A 23,856-nucleotide genomic window follows, 5' to 3' on the forward strand; every position below is an offset into this window, starting at 1 on the left:
GATGAATCAAAAGTTGGAATTAAGATTGCCGGAAGAAATATCAACAACCTAAGATACGCAGATGATACCACTCTAATGGCAGAAAGTGAAGAAGAACTAAAGAGCCTCTTGTTGCGGGTGAAGAAGGAGAGTGCAAAACTTGGGTTGAAACTTAACATTAAGAAAACCAAGATCATGGCATCTGGCCCTCTCAATTCCTGGCAAATAGATGGGGAAGAAATGGAAGTAGTGACAGATTTTATTTTCCTGGGCTCCAAGATCACCGCAGATGGGGACTGTAGCCAAGAAATTAAAAGACGCTTGCTCCTGGGGAGGAAAGCCATGGCAAATCTAGACAGCACACTAAAAAGCAGAGACATCACCCTGTCAACAAAAGTGCGTATAGTCAAGGCTATGGTCTTCCCAGTTGCAATGTATGGCAGTGAAAGTTGGACCATAAGAAAGGCTGAGCGCCAAAGAATTGAGGCCTTTGAACTATGGTGCTGGAGAAGACTCCTGCGAGTCCCTTGGACTGCAAGGCGATCAAACCGGTCAGTCCTAGAGGACATCAATCCTGACTGCTCTTTAGAAGGCCAGATCCTGAAGCTAAAACTCAAATACTTTGGCCACCTAATGAGAAGGAAGGACTCACTGGAGAAGAGCCTAATGCTGGGAAAGATCGAGGGCAATAGAAGAAGGGGACGACAGAGAATGAGGTGGATGGATGGAGTCACTGAAGCAGTAGGTGTGAGCTTAAATGGACTCCAGAAGATGGTAGAGGACAGGAAGGCCTGGAGGAATGTTGTCCATAGGGTCGCGATGGGTCGGACACGACTTCGCAGCTAACAACAACAACAATAGTTACAAAATATTTGTTTTTCATTCGTATTTTTGTTATAATCAAAACAAAGTAGGTAAGCTTATTTTCTCATGTTTTCTTTCCCCTATCAAATGGGTTAGGGTTACGGTTATTGATCAATATCTCTGTGAATATATGTATCCATGCTATGATTCACAGGGATACTGCACCAATTACAGTATGTCCACAGCAGACAAAAGCATTTGTTTGGACATGAAAGATTAAAACTAATGGCTGTCAAAAAGAGAGGGGAAAAAACTTTAATTTTTTATTTATAAACAGTTGTATGCACATTTATTTGGTTGCTTACTGCTGAAATCACATATCTAAAAAAACTTGGATGGGGGTACTGAAGGAAAGCTGTTTCTTCTTTTTTACAATTTCTTAGAGGTTGGCTGGAGTGACAGCATTGACTGTTTTCAGTATTACAAATAAATAACTGTGAAGATGATCAACAGTTCAACTTCAAATTGCTGTGAAGGGAATTGGAGGCAGAAAAGTAAAAAGGTCATGTAAAAGTGCCCTTTGGTTTGAGGCCATTATAAAAAAAACCCTTTTCTACTCATATTAGGATCCTTATTTCTCTTGAGCCCCTTGAAGTCCCCTGAACCACTTTGGCTTGCATACTTTTTTCTTTCCAACCTTTAAAAACCCACTATGTGAAGCTAAGCCAAATAATAATAATAATAATAATAATAATAATAATAATAATAATAATAATAATAATAATAATAATAATAATAATAATAATAATAATAATAATAATAAATAATAATAATAAATAATAATAATAATAATAATAATAATAATAATAATAATAATAATAATAATAAGAAGAAGAAGAAGAAGAAGAAGAAGAAGAAGAAGAAGAAGAAGAAGAAGAAGAAGAAGAAGAAGAAGAAGAAGAAGAAGTTGGAAGGGACTTGGAGGTCATCTAGTCCAACCCCCTGCTAAGGCAGGAAACCCTATACCATTTCAGACAAATGGCTGTCCAGTCTCTTCTTAAAAACTTCCAGTGTTGGAGCATTCACCACTTCTGGAGGCAGGTTGTTCCACTGATTAATTGTTCTAACTGTCAGGAAATTTCTCCTTAGTTCTAGGTTGCTTCTCTCCTTGACTAGTTTCCATCCATTGCTTCTTGTCCTGCTTTCAGGTGCTTTGGAGAATAGCTTGACTCCCTCTTCTTTGTGGCAGCCCCTGAGATATTGGAACACTGCTATCATGTCACCCCTCACCCTTCTCTTCATTAAACTACACATACCCAATTCCAGCAACCGTTCCCTATATGTTTTAGCCTCCAGCCCCCTAATCATCTTTGTTGCTCTTCTCTGTACCCTTTCTAGAGTCTCGACATCTTTTTCACATCGTGGTGACCAAAACTGGATGCAGTATTCCAGGTGTGGCCTTACCAAGGCATTGTAAAGTGGTATTAGTACTTCACATACATGATTGTTTTATCCTCTTTGGTGCTCAGTGAATGGATGTTTTCCAAATGAATGCACGAGACAAAAAGAAAAAGGTACTGCATGATAACCATAGATTCTCTGGAATAGCATGGTTTAGAATTTTTTTTTGTGTATGCCAACATTTCAAATGATAAACAAACTTCCCTGTCTGGATGGGATAATGGAAACAGATGGCTGGACAAGAAATGCTGCAATGCTGTTTTCGTGCTTTTAGCAGTTTCTAAGTATTACCATACTTGAAGAAGACTCTGACCTGAACACATCTTAATGGGGGGGGGGAGTTATGGGGGAACGTAAGGCAACATTTGAAACCAAATGTTTCAAAACTTACCCATGTGTTTAGAAAAGCTATATTAGATTTTTTTTAAAGACTATATTTAAACTGTCCCAAAGTGCTTATTAGATTTACCTAGCTGTGCCAAGAAATGTATCCCTTGTTCCTTTTGCAGGTATGAAGGGCTAGGGCAGGGGTGTCAAACTCAATTTCATTGGGGGCCGCATCAGCATTGTGGTTGCCCTCAGGGGGCCAGGTGGGTATGGTCAGAGTGGGCGTGGCCTACTGGGTGGGTGTGGCTAGAGTGTGTATGGCCTACTGGGTGGGCGTGGCCAGCTCTACATCGTTTGCATCAAGGGTGCCTATGGGGGCCTGGGCAGGAGTGGGACAGATCTGAGGGTCTCTGGCGGAAGGAGGGTCTCTGGGCCAGGTCCAAGGCAGTGGGGGCCGTTCCCTCACTGTTTCCAGGATGGCTTCGCGGGCCGCATAAAACCACTTCGCGGGCCGGATTTGACATGTGTTTGACATGTCTGGGCTAGGGGGTGGGGTTCAAAATAGTCAAGATGGCGGCATGCCATCATGATCAAACCCCTGCCTGGTTCTACATGCTATAAAGTCAGTATGAAGAGTGGGTCTTCCACTGTGCAGTCTTGCCTACAATATTGACCTGACTCCCTCACCTGCAGATGCACTCTCACCCAGCACTGATGTATTCAATGGTCTACTGTGTGTTCAGAAGAGAACAGTATTAACCATAATGATTCTAATGATCATTATACATTAAAGAAACAAATAATATTTCACATTCTAATAAACTTTAACAAACACTGATTATTAAAAATAATTAAAGAGATAGTAAAAGTGTAATTATCCTTCTGAGCTGAACAAAAATAAACTACTGGCACTGAAAATAGATTATGGCAGCAATAAGAATGAGGGAACATTTAGACTGCTCATTATTTTACATAGCTTAATGCAATTGCTTAAGATTGCTTTTAATTACTAAGCTTATTAAAAGCTATATTTTATTTATGACAACAGTAAAATTGTTATTTTAACTAAAGATGAATAGGGCAGCCCTGTGTAATTAAAACTTAACTAAAATTTAAAAGGAATTCTGACACAATAATAGATAATCTAATTTACTGAAACTATTGAAAAGGCCTTTGCACACAAATTGCTCTCTGTGTCTGCACAAAGATGCTGCAGTGGTTAGATTGTAATCTTCCTGCATTGAACTTTACTCCTAGACTTAGATAATGTGCTGGGTCCTTCAATCCAACCCCATTTTGGGAAGAGGTGGAGGCCTGCCATTATCTTTGATGTAAAGCAATTTGGAAGGGGTAAGAGCACCACTTCATTCATAAGACTATGATTTGAGGCTAAGAAGCTGAATAGTTTTAAAACTCAGTGACTTTCACATTTTTCTTTAAATTTATTATAGAAAAAGTTAAATTGGCAAAGGAATGCAACTGTATATTACTTCCTCTCTTATCTGGAAAGAATTTCATGCCTATATGTTATGCAAATCAAATCAAATCAAAGTATATGTATTTCAGCTAATTACAATTGTTTCCTATGTAGCCATATCTCCATTTCCCCCTTTTACAGCCTATTCTTTGAAGTGCCCTCATTTTACATACAGATACTTCAACTAAGAATTGCTCTATATACAAGTCTAAACCTGTTTACACTCACCAAGTTGTTATTCTTAGCTATATTCATCAAGAATAGTGAGATATCTACTGTATAGATATTTATAGATAGATTCACACAGTCATGCACACACAGAAAGTACAAATGTCATATTTCATGTTGTATTTTTGCCAAAAATAGCTTATTTTTCTAATTATACCAGGGAAGTATATTCTATCACCAAAATTAATTAGCAATCAAATGAGTGTTAAGATTTTAATTTCTTGTGAGGAATTATTTTCCTCCTTTTATATGAATAATTGACTGGAATTAAGGGACAATGCAGGCTATGATTATTTCTATTCTATTAATTATTTGTCCCAAGATTCAACAACTGGATCCTCATAGAATCGTTGGATAAACTAATAATGTCTTTCTTCATATATTCTATGAGAACTTAATAGAACAGATAGCCCTAAAGCTAATGTCACATAATATATTTGTCTGTAAGACACCCCAAATTTTATTTTTCATGATGACCAGATTAGTATTGTTGTATAGCATTCTAAGCTATTATGGAAGTTTTGAGAAGGAAAACAGGAGAAAAAAAATATAATCCAAATTTCTGAAAGGGAGCTTTTCCATTTCCCCTCCCATGCCTATTTTAAATCAGTTGAGCTGTTTCTTGAAACAGATATAGCACTTTAAAAAATGTTAGAATAAATTGAATTGAATTCTAACACGAGCAAGAGACAATTAACTAGCAGCAAATTATTCCTGGAGTAGGTCTTAAATATAAAATCCATAGTATTCGGACACCCAAACGTCTTGTGTATCAGCCCTTTTTTTGGCAGCAGAATATATTTGGGAGCTAAAATTAAGAGAAATTATTAGGTGTTATTTCTATTCACCAACTTGGTTGATTTTATAAAGTAGAAAGCTATTTTAAATGTTTCAAAATAAGCAAATGTTGTGAAACTGCTATGTGCGTCTCATGAATTTATGAAGACACAGGATGGACAAAGCATTTGGATATGTTCGCCACTTGAATTATTTGTAAAAATAATAAAGGTGAGATATACGTAAAGAAATAATAAAGGCTGCTAATAGAAATTATTGTCCATGAACATATTATCAGATTATAAAACTACTACTACTGCTACTACTACTACTACTACTACTACTACTACTACTACTACTACTAATAATAATAATAATAATAATAATGGTCTGGCTGTGCAATGAACCATAACAACAATAACAATAACAACAATAATAATAATTACAGTCTGGCTGACTGTGCAATGAACCATAAGAACAATAACAAGAATCTGCCATACAACACCCCAAACTTAGCAATTATTGATAAGACAAAAAAAATCTGAATAGTGGACATTGCAGTACTGTGAGACAGCAGAAGAGAAGAGAAAAAAATAGGAGAAAATCACAAAATGTAAAATCCTCCAAATAGAGGTAGAATGACTATGGCAAAAAAACCAAAGATATCAACAGTAATAAGCACCTTGGATGAAATTCCAAAACATCTGGAGCACCACTGGAACACCATTGGCATTGACAAAATAGACATCAGTCAATTGCAAAATGCAGCTTTACCTGGAACAGCTTACATGCTATGACAACAATTTTAACATCATCAAACAACAATATCTGCCTTGGGAGGGACTTGATAGGTGGATAAAACTGCCAAATCCAATATAAATATCTGGTTGACTGTGTGGCAAACCATAACAACAATAATTTAGGAGTGTAGGAAGGTGAAAAATCAATCAGAAAAAAAAACTGAACAAGATTTTTTTAAAAGAACCCATTTCCTATCTTTCAGATTTTTATTTAACCTGACCAGTCTTTCTTTGTTCCCTTTCATTTAGAATAGAGTAGAGCAGAGCAGAGCAGAGCAGAGCAGAACAGAACAAAATAGTTGGAAGGGACCTTGGAGGACTTCTAGTCCAATGCCCTGTTCAGGCAGGAAACCCTATACCATTTCAGACAAATGGTTGTCCAGTCTCTTCTTAAAAATTTGCTGTGTTGGAACATTCACAATTTCTGGAGGCAGGTTGTTCCACTGGTTAATTGTTCTACCTTGTTAGGCATATGGTGTTAGCCTACAATGTTGGGTTGAAAATATATTAACCATAATGCTATGTCTTTAAGAAGTTAATTGGCCAATGGGTGTGTAAGTGTTCTCATGGCCATAAGAGGAAGCTTATGGCCATGGCACAGGAACTGTTGTCAGGCATCTCCTGGATAACCCGGTTGGATGGGACAAACTATGTTTCCTGGTCCACAAAATGCTGCTTGCTTTTGCGCAAGGAAGGACTATGGGCTGTTGTAAATAACCCACCAGATACTACTGCTTGGGATCCAGATGACGAAGAGGATGCAAAGAAGTTAGACGGCTTTAAACAAAACAATGAGAAAGCTCTTTGCATTATTGGACTAACACTGAATGACCAGCAGCTTGTCCATATTCGTGGTGAGGAGTCTGCTGCTAGGTGTTGGGATGTTTTGCGAAGGCTTTATGTTCGAGACAGTGTGGGTGCACATATACACCTTACACGTAAGCTGTTTAGGGCTCGTCTGCAGATGAATGGAGATATGCTGACCCATTTAAATTACATGAAGGCAACTTTTCAAGAGCTTCATGAAAAGGAGCTAATTTTTTCAGAGTTGCATCAGGTCTACATTATTCTGTCATCTTTGGATGAGAGTTATGATGGATATGTTTCTTCTTTGGAAGTCCTGACCAGAGAGGAACTGACATTGACTAACATTACTGGGAGACTGCTGGAAGAGTCCAGAAGGAGGCGTGACAGAGACCAGCTGAGAGAGACACAGCCACGAGAGAAGCAGCAATTCACCACTGCTTACAACGTCAAGAAATGTTATTCTTGTGGGGCTAGAGGGCATATAGCCAAATTCTGTAGAAAGGGTAAAAAACAGAATGTGAATAGCAGTGGGAAGGCTAAGAAGGGCATTGGTTTGGCTATTTCTGGTGAATCAACATCCAGAAATAATGAATTGTGGGTTGTTGATAGTGGGGCTTCACAATGCATTACTAAAGTGAAAGAGAGGTTTGTTAATATGAAAAACAGCAACCAATATGTTTCACTGGCCAATGGTTGGAGGATGAAGGCCTCTGGTGAAGGTAATTCCTATTGTCCATGCATTGATGAACAGTTACCTATGTTATATATACCTAAACTAAGATTCAACTTGTTATCTGTAAGGGAATTGGTTAAGGTTGGGTTTGTGGTAACATTCAGAGGGGAGCAATGCACTATTGAGAGGAATGGAACCTGTGTAACTGCTAATTTGAAAAATGGTTTATTCGTTCTCACAAGTAACCAGGTTAGTACAGTTAAAGCTAACTCAATATGTGAGAACAAGAAGCCACATGATGAATGTATACATTTATTGCATAGGCGGTTAGGGCATGTAAACTTTAACTCACTACGTAAAACAGTGGAATTAGTAGAGGGAGTTAAACTGAAGCCATGTAGTAAGTATTTGAATTGCAATGCCTGTAATCAGGAAAAGAGTAAGGCAACTCCTGCAAACAGGATAAACAGCTTCAAAACAACTGTACCTTTGGAAGTTGTGTTTGCTGATTTAATTGGACCCATGAAACCAAGTTTAGGAGGGTCATGCTATATGTTAAGTATATTGGACCACTACTCTAGATATGGTTTTTGTTATCTGCTTAAGTCAAAGGCAGATACTTTCCAACAATTTGCAAACTGGCTGAAGTTCGTGGAGAGAAAAACAAAGAGAAAGGTTCAGTGCATAATTACTGATAATGGTACTGAATTTACAAATAAGCGTTTTGTTGATATGTTACAATCAGCTGGTATTAAGCATAAACATTCAGCCCCTTATAGGCCTCAACATAATGCTTTTGTTGAGAGACGTGGGCAAACATTACAAGCCATGATTAGAACCATGTTAAAAGATTCTGGCTTAACAGATAGACTGTGGGGGGAGGCAGCAAAATGTGCAAACCATGTTCTGAATATAGTTGTTAATACTTCTACTGGTAAAATACCATATACTATATGGCATGGTAAAAAACCAAACTTTGATTACCTGCACACATTTGGCACCCCAGCTTGGGTCCACATTCCTGCACAACTCAGGAGTAAAGGCCAACATAGGGCTAGGCAATTATACTTCGTAGGTTACGAAGCTAACCATAGATCCTATCGTTTCTGGGAACGAGGCACAACTAATGTATATAACAGTGCTAGTGCAAAATTCCTTGAGCACGTTGGTTGGGATAGGTTAGAGCAAGAAACTGTTAATACTGATCCTCTAGTGTTTGAGGACTCCTCTGATAACGTAACTAGTAATGATAATGCATCTCCTGTAAATATAAAAGATGAAGAGGAGATAGGGGAGATAATAGATGAATCAGAGGAAGGAAAGGAGTCAGAAACTCAAAGCCCTGTAATTCCTTGGCGTTCAACGCGCATCAGACATCCACCTGATCGCTATGAAGCTAGTATATGTCAAGTTAGTGTAGAGCCTTTTAACTATGATGAGATCAGGATGTATCCTGAAAAGGAACAGGCATCATGGAAAGCTGCAATGAACAGGGAGTTGAAGTCTTTGCAGAATCTTAAGGTTTATCAGAAAGCAAAACTGCCACCTGGTGAGCAAGCTATAGGTTGTAAATGGATATATAAAATAAAGAAGGGAGTAGATGGAACTATAACCCATAAGGCACGTTTGGTTGCACAAGGTTTTGCCCAAACTACTGAGGATTATGACGAAGTGTTTGCACCCAGTCTAAGGGCAACTACTTTAAGAGCAGCTTTAGTATGGGCGGCTAAAAACCAATATATGGTTAATCATGTAGATGTTGAAACTGCATATCTACATGCTCCATTGCAACATACTATTTATTTTAGAATACCACCAGGATTGACCAGTGATAGAGACCATGATTGTTGGGAATTAAAGAAAAGCCTCTATGGATTGAAACAATCGGGCTATGAGTGGAATAAATGTATAGTTAATGAGTTGAGTGCATTAGGTTTTGTAGCCAGTAATGCTGATCCTTGTTTGTTTAGAAGGGAACACAACGGAGCATTATCTTTTATTTTATTATTCACAGATGATATTGCAATAATAACAAAAACTGAGTTAGAAGCACAAACTATCATTTCAAGATTGCAAAATAAATTCACAATTAGAAATCTTGGAGAAATTAGCCACTATTTGGGGTTAGATATTGTGAAAACAAATAGGGGTTTTAAGATGTCACAAGCCAGTAAAATATCTCAGTTATTAAAGAGATACAACATGGAAATGTGTAAACCAGCAAAAACTCCGATGGCTATGGATTTTAAGGACACTAATGTTGAGAGTCCTGTATTTGATAAGACTATGTACCAATCTTTGATAGGAAGTCTTATGTATCTGAGTAATTGGACTAGACCTGATATTTCTTACTGTGTAAATCAATTAGCTAGGTACAACAATAATCCAACTGTTAGACACTGGCAATCAGCTAAACGAGTATTAAGGTATTTGAAGCAAACTATTCACTACTCGTTATATTTAGAGCCAAATCGTGAGTTAATCCTTACTGCATATGCAGATGCGAGTTTTGCCTCTGATTCAAACAGTCGTAAATCTACCTCAGGGTTGGCTGTAATGTTGGGTGATTCTTTGATTGGATGGAAGTCTATTAGACAAAAACACATAAGCTTATCTACAATGGAGGCTGAATTTTCATGTCTATCAGTGTTATGTACAGAACTGCTAGTGTACAAACAATTATTGTTAGATATGGGTTTAAATGTAAATGATCCATTTATTGTGTATGAGGACAATCAAGCTGCGATAAAGATGGCTAATAATGCTGCAGTAAGAACAAGATCTAAACATACTGATCTTCGTTATTTAAATGTCAGACAATGTGTCAAAGATAAATTAATACAGTTAGAGTATTGTCCATCTGATGTAAATATTGCAGACCATTTTACGAAGGTACAAAGTGCTGTGAAACACAATGCTAATTGTGAAAGAATGTGCATAAGATTGTAAGAGTTATATATTATTCTACCCAAAGGGGAGAATGTTAGGCATATGGTGTTAGCCTACAATGTTGGGTTGAAAATATATTAACCATAATGCTATGTCTTTAAGAAGTTAATTGGCCAATGGGTGTGTAAGTGTTCTCATGGCCATAAGAGGAAGCTAGGAACGTAGCTTCTCTCTCTCTCTGAATTCACTGATCTCTACTGTTACTGTTTTTGCTCTGCTGTTGGTTTACTACTGTTGTAACCTAAACTGTGTATTGACCTCTGGACCGGTAAGAAGACTTTGTAGTTTGGATTACTACTTGGACTGTTGCTATTGTGTATGACTTGGACTGTTTATTTTTGACTGTGCATTTTTGTTTTTACACCACCTCAAAGTAAAATACTTTTTGCTTTTAGAACTCAGTGTATTTCTGTGTGTGACTTTTACTGCTCTCAGTGCCCTTCCTTGTCTGTGCAACTCTTTGGTAGCACAAGGAGACCTCTGCACAACAAATTCCATAATATACCTGTCAGGAAATTTCTCCTTAGTTCTAGGTTGCTTCTTTCCTTGATTAGTTTCCATCTGTTGCTTCTTGTCCTGCTTTCAGGTGCTTTGGAGAATAGCTTAACTCCCTCTTCTTTGTGGCAACCACTGAGATATTGGAACACTGCTATCATGTCCCCCCACATCCTTCTTTTCATTAAACTAGACCTACCCAATTCCAGCAACTGTTATTTATAAGTTTTAGGCTCTAGTCCCCTAATCATCTTTGTTGTTCTTTTCTGCACTCTTTCTATCATCTCAACATCTTTTTTACATCATGGTGACCAAAAATGGATGCAGTATTCCAAGTGTGGCCTTACCAAGGCATTATAAAGTGGTATTAACACTTCACATGATCTTGATTTTATCACTCTGTTAATTCAACCTAGAATTGTGTTGGCTTTTTTGGCAGGTGCAGCACACTGCTGGCTCATATTTAAGTGATTGTCCACTAGAGCTCAAAGATCCCTCTCACAGTTGCTACTATTGAATGAGGTACCACCTATACCAGGGGTGTCAAACTGCAGGCCCGCGGGCTGTATGCGTCATGCAGAAGCTGGGCCCACCCCATTGCCGGCAATGGCAAAACTGTCCCGATACGTTGCATGACATCACATGATGTTGTGAGTTTGACATGTCTGACCTATACTGTACCTGTGCATTTGTTTTTTCTTGCCTAAATGTAGAACCTTACTTTTTTCACCACTGAATTTCATTTTGTTAGATAGCACCAATCCTTCTGCATCTTGCTGGTCTTCCGCTATGCCACCCCCCGCCGCTGGGCTGCGGAACGGTTCCAGATGGCGCTTGGGTCTATACCCATCACCCTTACCCACAGCCCAGTCGATGCCCTGGTGGATGCCTGGGAAAGGGCGGCCGCCGGGGCACTTGACTGTGTTGTACCCTTGCGACCTCTGACCCGGCGCAGATCCCGCTGGGCTCCGTGGTTCTCTGTGGAGCTCCGGGAGATGAAGCGTCAGAGACGGGGTCTAGAGAGCGGTTGGAGGTCCAGCCGATCCAAATCTGACCGATTGCAGTTAAGAACCTTTATAAGGTCTTATCTTGCGGCGATAAGGACGACGAAGTCTAACTACTTTGCTGCCCTCATCACGTCCGTAGATAATGGCCAGCCGCCCTGTTTAGGGTAACTCGCTCCCTCCTTAATCAGGAGGTAAGGGAGGATCCCTTACGGGGACGAGCCGAGGAGTTTAGTCATCATCTGGCGGACAAAATCGCTCAGATCTGGACCGGTCTGGACTCTGACTGGGCAGAGTCTGACGTGGAGGAATCGGACGGTCTTGAGCATGTTATCTGGACTGAGTTCGATCCTGTTTCCCCTGATGATGTGGACAGGATCATGGGGAGGCTGAGCACCACCACCTGTTTGTTGGATCCGTGCCCCTCCTGGCTAGTTTATGCGGCCCGGGAGGAGACACGAGGCTGGTTCCAGGCAGTAATAACTGCTTCTTTGAAAGAGGGTGTCTTCCCTGCCGCCTTGAAGGAGGCGGTGGTGAGACCCCTCCTCAAAAAGCCTGCCCTGGACCCGGCTGTTTTAAATAACTATCGTCCAGTCTCCAACCTTCGCTTTTTGGCGAAGGTTGTTGAGAGTGTGGTGGCGCATCAGCTTCCTCTGTTCCTGGAGGAAACTGATTATCTGGACCCGTACGAATCGGGTTTCAGGCCCGGATACAGCATGGAGACGGCATTGGTCGCGCTGGTGAATGATCTCTGGCAGGCTCGGGACAGGGGTTGTTCCTCTGTCCTGGTCCTATTAGATCTCTCAGCGGCTTTTGATACCATCGACCATGGTATCCTACTGCGGCGTCTCAAGGGGTTGGGAGTGGGAGGCACCGTTTTACGGTGGTTCTCCTCCTATCTCCTGGGCCGTTCGCAGTCGGTGTTGATGGGAGGGCAGAGATCCGCCCCGAGACCTCTCATTTGTGGAGTTCCTCAGGGGTCGGTTCTCTCGCCCCTCCTGTTCAACATCTATATGAAGCTGCTGGGTGAGATCATTCGTGGTTTCGGGGTGGGGTATCATCAGTACGCTGATGATACCCAACTTTTTCTTTCCACCCCGAACCAACCCAGCGATGCCCTCGCCGTGGTGTCCCGTTACCTGGAGGCGGTCCAGGTCTGGATGCGGAGAAACAGGCTTCATCTCAATCCCGCCAAGACTGAGTGGCTGTGCATATCGGCATCTCGGGTTAACCAGACTATTCCATCTCTAACGATGGGGGGGTGAGGTGTTACCCCCCGTTGATAGGGCTCGCAACTTGGGCGTCCTCCTGGATTCATGACTCAATTTTAAAGACCATATAGGAGCCGTGACCAGGGGGGCTTTTGCCCAGGTTCGCCTGGTGCACCAGTTGCGACCCTATCTGGACCGAGATGCCCTACGCACAGTCACTCATGCGCTCGTGACCTCCCGTTTAGACTACTGCAACGCTCTCTACATGGGGCTGCCCTTGAGGACCACTCGGAGGCTTCAGCTGGTGCAGAATGCAGCTGCGCGAGTTGTGATGGGGGTTTCCCGATACTCCCATGTAACACCTCTACTCCGCGAGCTGCATTGGCTCCCGGTTGCCCTCCGGGTGAGATTCAAGGTGCTGGTGATGACCTATAAAGTCCTAAATGGCTTGGGTCCGGGATATCTGAGGGAACACCTGCTGCCGGCATCAAGCTCCCTTCGTCCAGTGCGCTCCCACAGGGAGGGTCTTCTCAGGGTACCACCAGTAAGAGATTGCCGGCGGACGACACCCAGGGATAGGGCCTTCTCAGTGGGTGCGCCTGCCCTTTGGAACCAGCTGCCAGTGGAGCTGAGGACTGCCCCCGACCTCCGTTCATTCCGCCGGGACCTGAAGACCTGGCTCTTCGAGCTCTCTGGCCCAGGCTGAGAATTTTAATTTTAGTTTTAATTTTAATTTTAACTGGGGTTTTACTTATGCAGAGACGAATATAATTTTTTTAATCTGTTTTTAACTTTTGTATCTTTGTTTTTAATCACCCTGTAAACCGCCCTGAGTCCTTCGGGAAAGGGCGGTATATAAATGTAATAAAATAAATAAATAAATAAATAAATCTTAAGCCTATTTAGTCATGGTTATTCTGCTTAGGAATTAGCAGTATGCAGAGCTTTCTTGGAACCTTCTAATACACTCATATGGTAATTACAAGTTTTACACTCCACAAGTTTTTTTTCTTTCAGAACTAATGAATCAATGCAATTAGCAGCAAAGAACACAGAAATATTTTCTAATACTTTATCATGATAAATATATTTTGCAAATCATGTAATTTCCCTACTGGGAAGTCAACTTTATCTTTAGAATTACATCTGAGATGATAAACTGTAATAAGGATGCCTTTGGATTTGTTTTGTTAATAAACATGAAACTTTCATTCCTTTTGCCTCCACAAATTTGTTAAACTTGGAGGTTTTTAATTTAGGTAGATAATTAGAAGGAGTCATGGAAAACAACTTACATACTGAAATATAACATTATAATTTTAAGCAACTTAAGATGGGATTTCCCTAATATACATATTTTGAATGTAGACGTGTTTATGAAAACTGTTCTATATTTTTGTGTACCAACAAGGTTGGGCTTATTTAATGAAAAAAATACAGTAAATCACCTGGACTAAACTTTGATGCCAAGGCCAATGTAGTGTAAATAGCTGTATCTTCCCCTCCCCAATATAATGTGTTCATTCATAACCCAGATTTAGCTCAGAGTAATTTACATAAAGTTCCAAATAGGATGAAGTCATTATATGATTGAAGGGTGCCAATAAAATTTAGAGATTTCAAGCATCTTTTTCACAAAGATCTCTTGTCAGAGCTAAGACTATAACTAATCATAATCTCATTTACATGTTCTTTCCCCATGGAATTATCTGGTGAAAGCTGATAACAGAAAAAGTAATTAGAAAGTGGATAATGAAATACAACTTCTACTAGACTATTAAGGAAAATATGTCAACAACTGCTATCATATTTGAAGAGAAAATTAAATGCTCATTATTGTATCTAAAATGTGTTTCTGCCAACAGAAAATAAATGAAAATTATCAGGCAGAGAGATGAAAATGTAGTATAGAAAGCAAAACCAAAGTCTTTGGAAAAATATTATTTAAATCATCACAACATTATTATTAACAGATATCAAAATGTACATAAGTTGTATAAAAATATTTAGTGATGTTATTTTTTTTTGGAGTGCCAGTAGAAACAAAAAAGACCTTACAAGATTTATACATCCTAACCTTATAAAGAAACAACAGTAGCAACAAAAAAAAGGAAGAGAAGAAAAGAAAATTCAGAAGTTACATTTATAATGCACAGCAAGAATCTTTTATTATTAAATGTAATAAATTGTTTATCTAATAGTTCTATATTATTTTAGAAGAAAATATTTCTGATTGAAATATATTTATTAAGTGTATTGTTAATTATCTCTTGTGGGAAAAAATATAACTAAGCAAAAATGCATCTGTTCTTCTTTTAGAGTGCTAATTTTAATGGTTTTCTCAGACAGCATGAAATAATCTTCTTTGGTATCACCAAATCTATTATGCATTCTGATAATCTAAGTAATCTTCTACCTAAGAGTGCTACATCATAATTTTGACAGGTAAAATACTCAAGCTAAACAATGAACAGCCTATTACCAAAATATGTTTTCCCACACAAGACACAAATAAACATTGCCAAATGCTGGAAAGATTTCAGGTAAAACAAGCATCAAGTATTCAAAAAGATCAGCAGAAATTAAGTTCTGAAGATAAGTATTTTTTGCAGTTTTTCTCCAAAGCTATCCTTTGTGATTTTGTAAAATATTTATTTTCTTTAGGGAAATTTGCAAGCTATCAAAAAATAATAGCACTTTATCATAACCTTTGTACACAATGAATGAATTAGGATTTCAAGAAAATGTAATGGGAGACAACCCACTGATCAAGTTGCCATATTAGAGTGGCAGATTGAATCAAAATAATTACTACTCTCAGTGGAAAATATCTGCACTTTAAAAAGGTTAAAAGGTAAAGGTTCCCCCGCACATGCGTGCTAGTCGTTTCCAACTCTAGGGGCCGGTGCTCATCTCCGTTTCAAAGCCGAAGAGCCAGCGCTTGTCCGAGGACGTCTCCGTGGTCATGTGGCCGGCATGACTAGACGCCAAAGGCGCATGGAATGCTGTTACCCTCCCACCGTAGTGGTCCCTATTTTTCTACTTGCATTTTTATCTGCTTTCGAACTGCTAGGTTGGCAGAAGCTGGGGCAAGTAACAGGCGCTCACTCTGTTACGCGGTACTCGGGATTCGACCCGCCAAACTGCCGACCTTCTGATCGACAAGCTCAGCGTCCTAACCCACTGAGCCACCAATAGGCAAATCCAAAGAATCTTCCTGCAATGTTTCTTTAATGGAATCCATATAGAAAAGTAAAAATTACCTTTCATTGTGTTTGGCAGTAGAATAAGTACTAATAAATTGATTTTTCTTCAACAAGCAAATATACTTGGTATTTTATTCAAAGTTCATGCCAACCTACTTTTTCTTTAGTCTTCGGTCTTTTTCTGCCTGTGTTCCAAGTTTGCTTAATCCTAGAGATTCCTGTGCTGCAGCTTCGGTTTCCATATAGCCTCCTGTGTTTAAAAGAGCAAAGAGATTTTCTCTTTTTATTTTTTAATATGTTTATTAGCTTACCAGAAATGATTTAATCTGTTTTCTGAGACACACATATACAGATAAAAATGGTGTAATAACCTGAAATCTATGGAAAATAAAACTAGATTCAACTGATAACTTTTTAAAGTACCCAACTAAAAGTTATTCTTCCCCCCCTCCTGTTTTCCTGTAAGGAGCAAAGGACAAACATTGTCTCCTTGATCAGGCTTTCTCATTTGACTTTCTGAAAAGACAAGCTTCCCTTTCAAGCCAAAATGGCTGTTCTTGGCAGAAGGAATATTAAAATAGCATTATTTATACCCAGTTTCACCTAAATTAGACCCTGTTTAAGGGATTCCTCTGTATGACATCCTAGACCTGTAACTGTGTTGAGATTTGTTCTGATTCATTTTGGAACAAGGCACTAAAGTCTGCACTGGAGAGAGGAAAGTTTGACTGTATCTTTTATATTTGCTCATTCATATTTTGCAAATAAAACATACATAATCAGCTTGCAAGAATCAGGAATGCAAAGGTGATTCATGTTGTAAATAGTAATTTTAGAAGCTACCCAGGTAGATGTATCATATAAATAGACAAGAATATAAAAACATTACACGAACAGTGCCTACAGATATTACAAAATAAACCATAATTTTACATCACTCCATACAGATATTATTGTTAAATGATGAGTACATTCATCTCTGCTCTCAGTTTATTTAATGGGAGTGTGGAACATTCTATTTTATTATTTTACAAATGAGAATGCATTTCAACTAATTTATTCTTATATTTTCCTATGTAACTGTTTTAAGATCTTTCCTTAGGTTCTCAGTAAATAATCAATACTGGAGACATTAAATTGTACTGTATTGCAGTACAGAGTACTATAACTAATAAAACTATATATCCATGTGAGATGGACAGTTATACAAATATGATAAATAAAGCTTTATGCTAGGGTTATGCAAATTCTTCAAGAAAGATATAAAGTAGCGAATTCTTTTTTAATGTTAGTGTATTGGTTCAGAAATTGTTTTTAATCTAAGAAGGATGAAAAAATTGACAAAGGCAAAATCTTGCCAAATAAGTCATGGGTAAAATTTATTTTCTATCAGAATTCTCTATAAATTAGAATAATGGAATGATAGCTACAGTATGGTTATGTGCAGTTGGTCGTCCTGTCTCATGTCACACTTGTCACATATTTTTTCTGAAAGCTATCCAAGTTTTACTCTGTGTGATTTTTAAAGTTCGGCAGATCTATCTGTGAATAGAATCTTTTCACAAAAAGTGGCCAACACTAGTAAAGGAAGCTTAGTCCTCGACTTTCAACAGTTCATTTTGTGACCATTCAAATTATGATGGCACTGGAAAAAGTGACTTATGACCATTTTTCACACTTACGACCATTGCAGCATCACTATGGTCATGTGATCATAAATTCAGACTTTTGGCAATTGACTTATCTTTATGATGGTTGCAATGTCCCAGGATCATGTGATCACCTTTTGCAACCTTCTGACAAGCATAGTCAATAGGGAAGTCAGATTTACTTAACAACCGTGTAGCTAACTTAACAACTGAAATGATTCACTTAACAACTGTGACAAGAAAGGTTATAAAATGTGGCAAAATTCATTTAACAAATGCCTCACTTGGCATCAGAAATTTTGGCTTTAATTGTGGTCATAAGTTGAGGACTATCTACGTTGCACCAAGGACTGAACAGCTCAACCCTAAACTATATATATATATTCTCTTCTATTGCAGACTTAATCTATTTCCTTTAATCACTTAAGGAAATATAATTCTATGATAATAAATATGATTGATGGTAGCGGAATGACATGGGGAAAAATGAATCATTTTAAAAAGCAGAAAAGCAAAATGAAACTGAAAAATGACTGGAAAACCATGATCTGAACCTGGAGATGTATGTCTTACTTAGCTGTCCAAGTCGTGCCTTCTCTTTTTTACCAAACAAGCGCCCAATTGAAGACTTTATTCCTTTCTTTTTGGGAGCTTTGTGCAAGGAATCCTGGCTGCTATTGACACTGCCAAAGCCAATACTTTCTGGTTCCAAGGATGCAGTGAAACTGCTAAAAGAGAAACACAAAAGACAGAGAAACTATTATTGTCCTGATGAAGTCTCATCATGAAGTCCACAACTTGTCTGCTGGGGAAACAAGTTTTACGAAATCTAATGAGAGTGTCTTAGTAATTGGAAATAATAATCAAATTAATTTCTGGAATATATTGTGATAATACCAGAATCTTTCTGGTATTATCACAATATTTAGAACTGAACATTTTTTTCATGTTTTAATCTTAATTGAAGTAAATTAATGAAAGACAGCAGATATAATTCATCAAAACTCTGTTAACATAACTATGGTTAGAAAGATTTTAGAATGCTTTTTATAAGAACCAAATGTTTGGTATCAAAGCTATGACTACCACTATTACTACTGTTTTGATCTTATCTATCCTAAATATGTGAAATAACTCTAAAACATTTCCTCCAGTAGGTTTGATGTAAAATAAGTTTCTGATGTAATTATATTAATCTCCAAAAATAAATTGATGTTCTTCAATGGCCATGATGCTTCCTAAGAGTAGCAATGTCACTTTTTGAGAGAGTCCTATTTAAGAACCGTACTTATTGCTAACAGTAGATATTGTAAGCCAAAGCTTGACTTCTGCTTTAATTCTTTATTAATTAGACAGAAATGTCAGTAGAATATTCAGCAGTATTATTTTGTTTATTTACTCATCCTGATTATCATCATCTATTCATTTTTTACTAGGGAGCAATACTATGATTCTTACCAGAGCATTTTTTTTTCTTTCAATAAAGTATGGAAATAAAAATATTTATCTGTCTGTCTTCTCTCTCTCTCTCTCTCTCTCTCTCTCTCTCTCTCTCTCTCTCTCTCTCTCTCTCTCTCTCTCTCTCTCATCTATCTATCCATCCATCCATCTATATGGAAAGTATTTCTTTGTATAGGTATGATATCAGATTCTTAACTCAAAACACAAATCATATGTATACTATTTCCCATTTATGATAAGTTTAGAGATATGACAATTATAGTTCACATGATTGGCTCACAAATTACTCTTATTAAATATGAAGAATTATGAATCTCTAATAAATATATACTAGGATAGGTTTTCTCTTCCAGTTGTCCTCCATATAAATTGGGACTGGTGGTGCAGTGGTTAGCAGGCTAACTTTGCCCACTGTCAGGAATCCAATCCCAACCAGCTCAAGATTGACTCAGCCTTCCATCCTTTCAAGGTTGATAAAAAGAGAACCCAGATTGTTCGGAGCAATATGTTGACATTTGTAAACTGCTCAGAGAGTGCTGTAAAGCACCATGGAGTGGAATATAAGTCTATGTGGTATTGCTATCTACTAAGATCAACTAAAATTTTGGGTTTTTGTTTTATTTATTGAAACAGATAAGTGTAACTGTTTGTAATGCATCCTTAAAGGTGTCAATTCTCAGATGCTCAACTTCCCCTCTTCCTGTTACTGCTTATAAAACCCTTCTTCTTTAATTTATCTTTCTTAGTGGCAAGGAGATACAGATAAATGAGCACTAGATAGCAAAATCTCCAAACCTAGCCTTGCCAACATGCAATATTTAATTCTTCAATTAGGGTGAAAGTGAAAATAATTATAATTACAGTCAAACATAAGTTCTTGTACAAACAAACCCTATCATGGATTTTTGTTATAAGTTATAAAAAAGCAAAAAAGTTTAAATCATTTTTATTAATTTTTTCCAAGTGCTATTTTTTTTAGAAATTCCTTCTACTTTCTGTATTCATTAGGCATCTATCCACTTCCTCCAGGCCTCTCCCACCCCCCACTAGGGCTGAATTACTGTTTTTCCCTTGAGGTATGAAACTTCTTTCTCTGACTACTTCAGAAATATTTTCCTTCCACTGCTAATTTCCCACCACCAAACATCCATGTGTAAAATACTGGCTGTACTAGCAATATTACAGTATCCAAATGCTAAAACTCATTTAACTCTCTTCATAATAAGTGACATGGCAAGCTAGCACAATGTATTTTAATTACACTCTGATTTGTTTACTTATAATCCATAAAAAGAAAATGTCAGAAAATGATCATTATCCAAAAAGAGCGTGAAATTAAAGACCAATTATTCAAATGGGAATGTAAAACATATCTGAAAACCTGATCTAAATAAATTTCAGGACAACTGAGTTTAACTAGCATGTAGCAAAAGTCATGTGAAACTCAACTTGAAACTCAAGTGGATGAATCCTCTTAAAAGATACACAACACATGGCTATGCCAAACAAACCAATTCCTACCTTCTGGCATCATTGTGGTATGAAGAAGGTAGAGTGTGAGTCATTCTAATGGCTCTAGGGGTCAGTGGAGGAGAAGTTTCACATTTTATTGTGGCCTTGTCTTCATGTCCATCTTCTTCAACTACTGCAATCTACAAGTAAACAGTTTTATAAAATGCAGGTGAAAACTCTTTTAAGGTGTTGGGAGTAAAAAAAAACCAAAAAACTACTGGGAAGCCAACTCCTTTCCAAGTAAGGAAATCAATCAACCAAATACACAAATAGGATTTCATTCCTACAACAAGATATAGAATAAAAATGCTAAGCACAAATTGTACAACGATAGCAATATAGTTCCAATTTCCAGGACTGAATATGGCATTAGGTATACATTTAGCTCTTGCTATTGTTGCTGCTGCTATTATTATTATTATTATTATATAAAACTTTTATTTCTAAAACATGAAAGTCAGTCAACTGAACACTCAAATTGACTGGCACTAATGACACGGGTGGCTGCCAGCATCCTAGGTATCAACTAGGTATCTCCTTAAAATGTAAGATGTTCCGAGTGGCGCAGTTTTTTGTAGCTTTGCTGGAGTTATTGCAGGAAGCTGCAATTTCTTGATGTATTTTGCAAATTTTGGGGGGTATTATTATTATTATTTCCAGAAAATTATAGACAGGTTTCCTGAGCTGGGGAGGATATGCCAAGTAGGATATGAGTGGAAATAAAGTTTATTTAACTTTTCCTCATCTTTAAATCCTAATAAAGGACCACATAACAAGATTCAAAAGAGTTACTGATGTATTTTTATTGCCCTTTGCCATTCAGATAAATAATATTTGAAATACAATGGACATGTTGGTAGATAAATTTGGCTCCTTTTCTATTTTCTGTGAATCCAATATAGGTTATCCTTGAGTTACAACTGTAATGGACCCTGCCTATTATGGTTGCAAATAGTGATGGCCATTAAGTGCCACAGGTTTGCCACCACGGCCCTATACTCTACTTCTCACCCCCAGGGTCCCTGCAGTCCATCAGTTTCCTTGCCACCCAGAGACCTAGGGGAGGCCAAGGAGAGAACAAGCTGTCTGCAGATTGCAAGCCTTCAGCTGCCTTTCCACACAGGGACTTGCAGATCTCAGCTTGCTCCTGGGCACAGCAACACCCAGATTTATTTTTTGCAGGTTCTGAGAGGCACCCAGCCTAAATGAAAATTAGCTTTGTTACTTCTTTTCTTTGGTGTGTAAAAAACACAATGCTATTCTGCAATAGGTACTATTCTGTCAAAGGAGTAAATAAAAAACTCCTTATCAGAGGTCAATGAACCATGGTTCATTTGATGCATACTGCACAACAGGTAAAAGAAAGAAAACCCGAAACATATTCTACTGTAAAAACTTTAATCAGAAAAAACAAAGAAATACTGTAGAGAGCTCCATTTTCTAAGGAGTCTCCATTTGTTTGCTACAGGTTCACAAGAATAACACCTGCTTTTCCATGAGACTTTATAAGAATACTGAGTGTTTCTGGGGCCTGGAACAGTTGAGTCCTCCAATTCCCTGGATGGGAAAGCAGTGGGAGGCTAATAAGCAGCAGACAACCTGATCTTTCCTTGCTCACTGAAGGATTGCAAACTCTGGCCAGCATGATTTCACCTTCCTCGCTGGATGGGAAGGAAGCTGGAGCATTGCAAGTTCTAGCTGATTTGCATGGGCTACAGCTGGCCCGATCTCCTTTGGGTGGATGAGTGGCTGCAAAGACTTAGTGTGGCAGGATGAATGGGTTGGTGAGTGCTGCTGTATCCCTGTAGTTCGTTGTAAGGGTGAATGACTGCAGGAGTGCTGTAGTGGCTGTTTCTTTGCAACTGGGTCATAAGTAGCTTTTGGGAGGGTCTGTTGTACTTTTGAATGGTTCAAGTATAACACCAGATTGAAGGCTGTTCTGACTGTCCACTTCCCTTTCTCCTCAGCTTTGATATACATATTTATTTCTATAAGAATAGTATAAGATTCTACACTAAAAATGCAGGCTGTTTTATACAAATGGTTCATAGTGAATCAGTGTAGTTTTGTATGTACAGTATATATATTAAAAAAGAATTGTTGTAAATAAAATTACTAGAAAATGAATCTCAGTGATGGCACAAATCTAATTTATTTTGGTTGGATTTTGGGAATGGAAATTCTTGAACTTGGTAGCTTTTAGCTACTATTGTTTTTTTTATCAACAAAGGAGAATATTTGTAGCTCAGGATTGAAAGGAGAGGTCTTTGGTGCTGAGCTTGCTTGTTTTCTTGCACATGATTCATTACCCCTAACTAGGTAACATCTTCAGTGCTAGTAAGGAGTGCTGTTTGCTGTCAGTTTATATTCTGGTGTCTTGCCTGTCTGGTTGGGTGGGGGCGGTCTTAGGGATGTATTGTGTGCTTTTAATCACTAAAAATAATTTCAGAGCAAAGTTAGAGCATAATAAAAGTAATAAATCACAAACGTTTCCAGCATGTTAAACCATTTTACTGCTAGAACAGAGGAGGCTAAAAGCAAGGAAGCTCTCAATCATTAATTAGCATGTACAAAAGTCCATCACCATAGAGAGGCTGAAGAAGGCCACAAAGAGACTTGATCTGATCACTACTATGTCTTAAAGCAGGGGTCTTCAAACTCGGCCCTTTTATGACTCATGGACTTCAACTCCCAGAATTCCTCAGCCAGGCATGCTGGCTGAGGAATTCTGGGAGTTGAAGTCCATGAGTTATAAAAGGGCCGAGTTTGAAGACTCCTGTCTTAAAGCAACATAGTTCACAAAGTATAAATTGGAAAAAGACACTTCCAAGGAAAAGGGGAGATATGTAATAAATATAAACAATATATAGTGTAATAAATACAAACAATATCAAAAATATATTCTTTTTACACTGTCACATAATTTAATTCCTAATAGACGTGGCATAGAGTCTAAGACTCTTAAACACTCAGACAGGGCTCCATTTTGTTATAAATCTTCAGTCCAATGTGGGTTTCCTGAGAAGGTGCTATCTG

General features: G+C 38.2%; 1 protein-coding gene across 1 annotated transcript in view; it reads right to left on the reverse strand.

The window, feature by feature from the left end:
• Positions 1–23,856, reverse strand: part of PPFIA2 (PTPRF interacting protein alpha 2) — a gene marked incomplete at its 5' end in the record, with an annotated part of 253,304 nt that overhangs the window by 31,697 nt on the left and 197,751 nt on the right. The window contains 3 exons of the mRNA XM_081330297.1: positions 16,355–16,448; positions 18,421–18,575; positions 20,830–20,960. Coding sequence (XP_081186423.1) covers positions 16,355–16,448; positions 18,421–18,575; positions 20,830–20,960 — 380 coding nt within the window. The remainder of the gene's footprint in view (positions 1–16,354; positions 16,449–18,420; positions 18,576–20,829; positions 20,961–23,856) is intronic.

This window comes from Vipera berus (genome assembly GCF_964194415.1).
Source record: "Vipera berus genome assembly, chromosome: 6".
Taxonomy (NCBI): Eukaryota; Metazoa; Chordata; class Lepidosauria; order Squamata; family Viperidae; genus Vipera; species Vipera berus.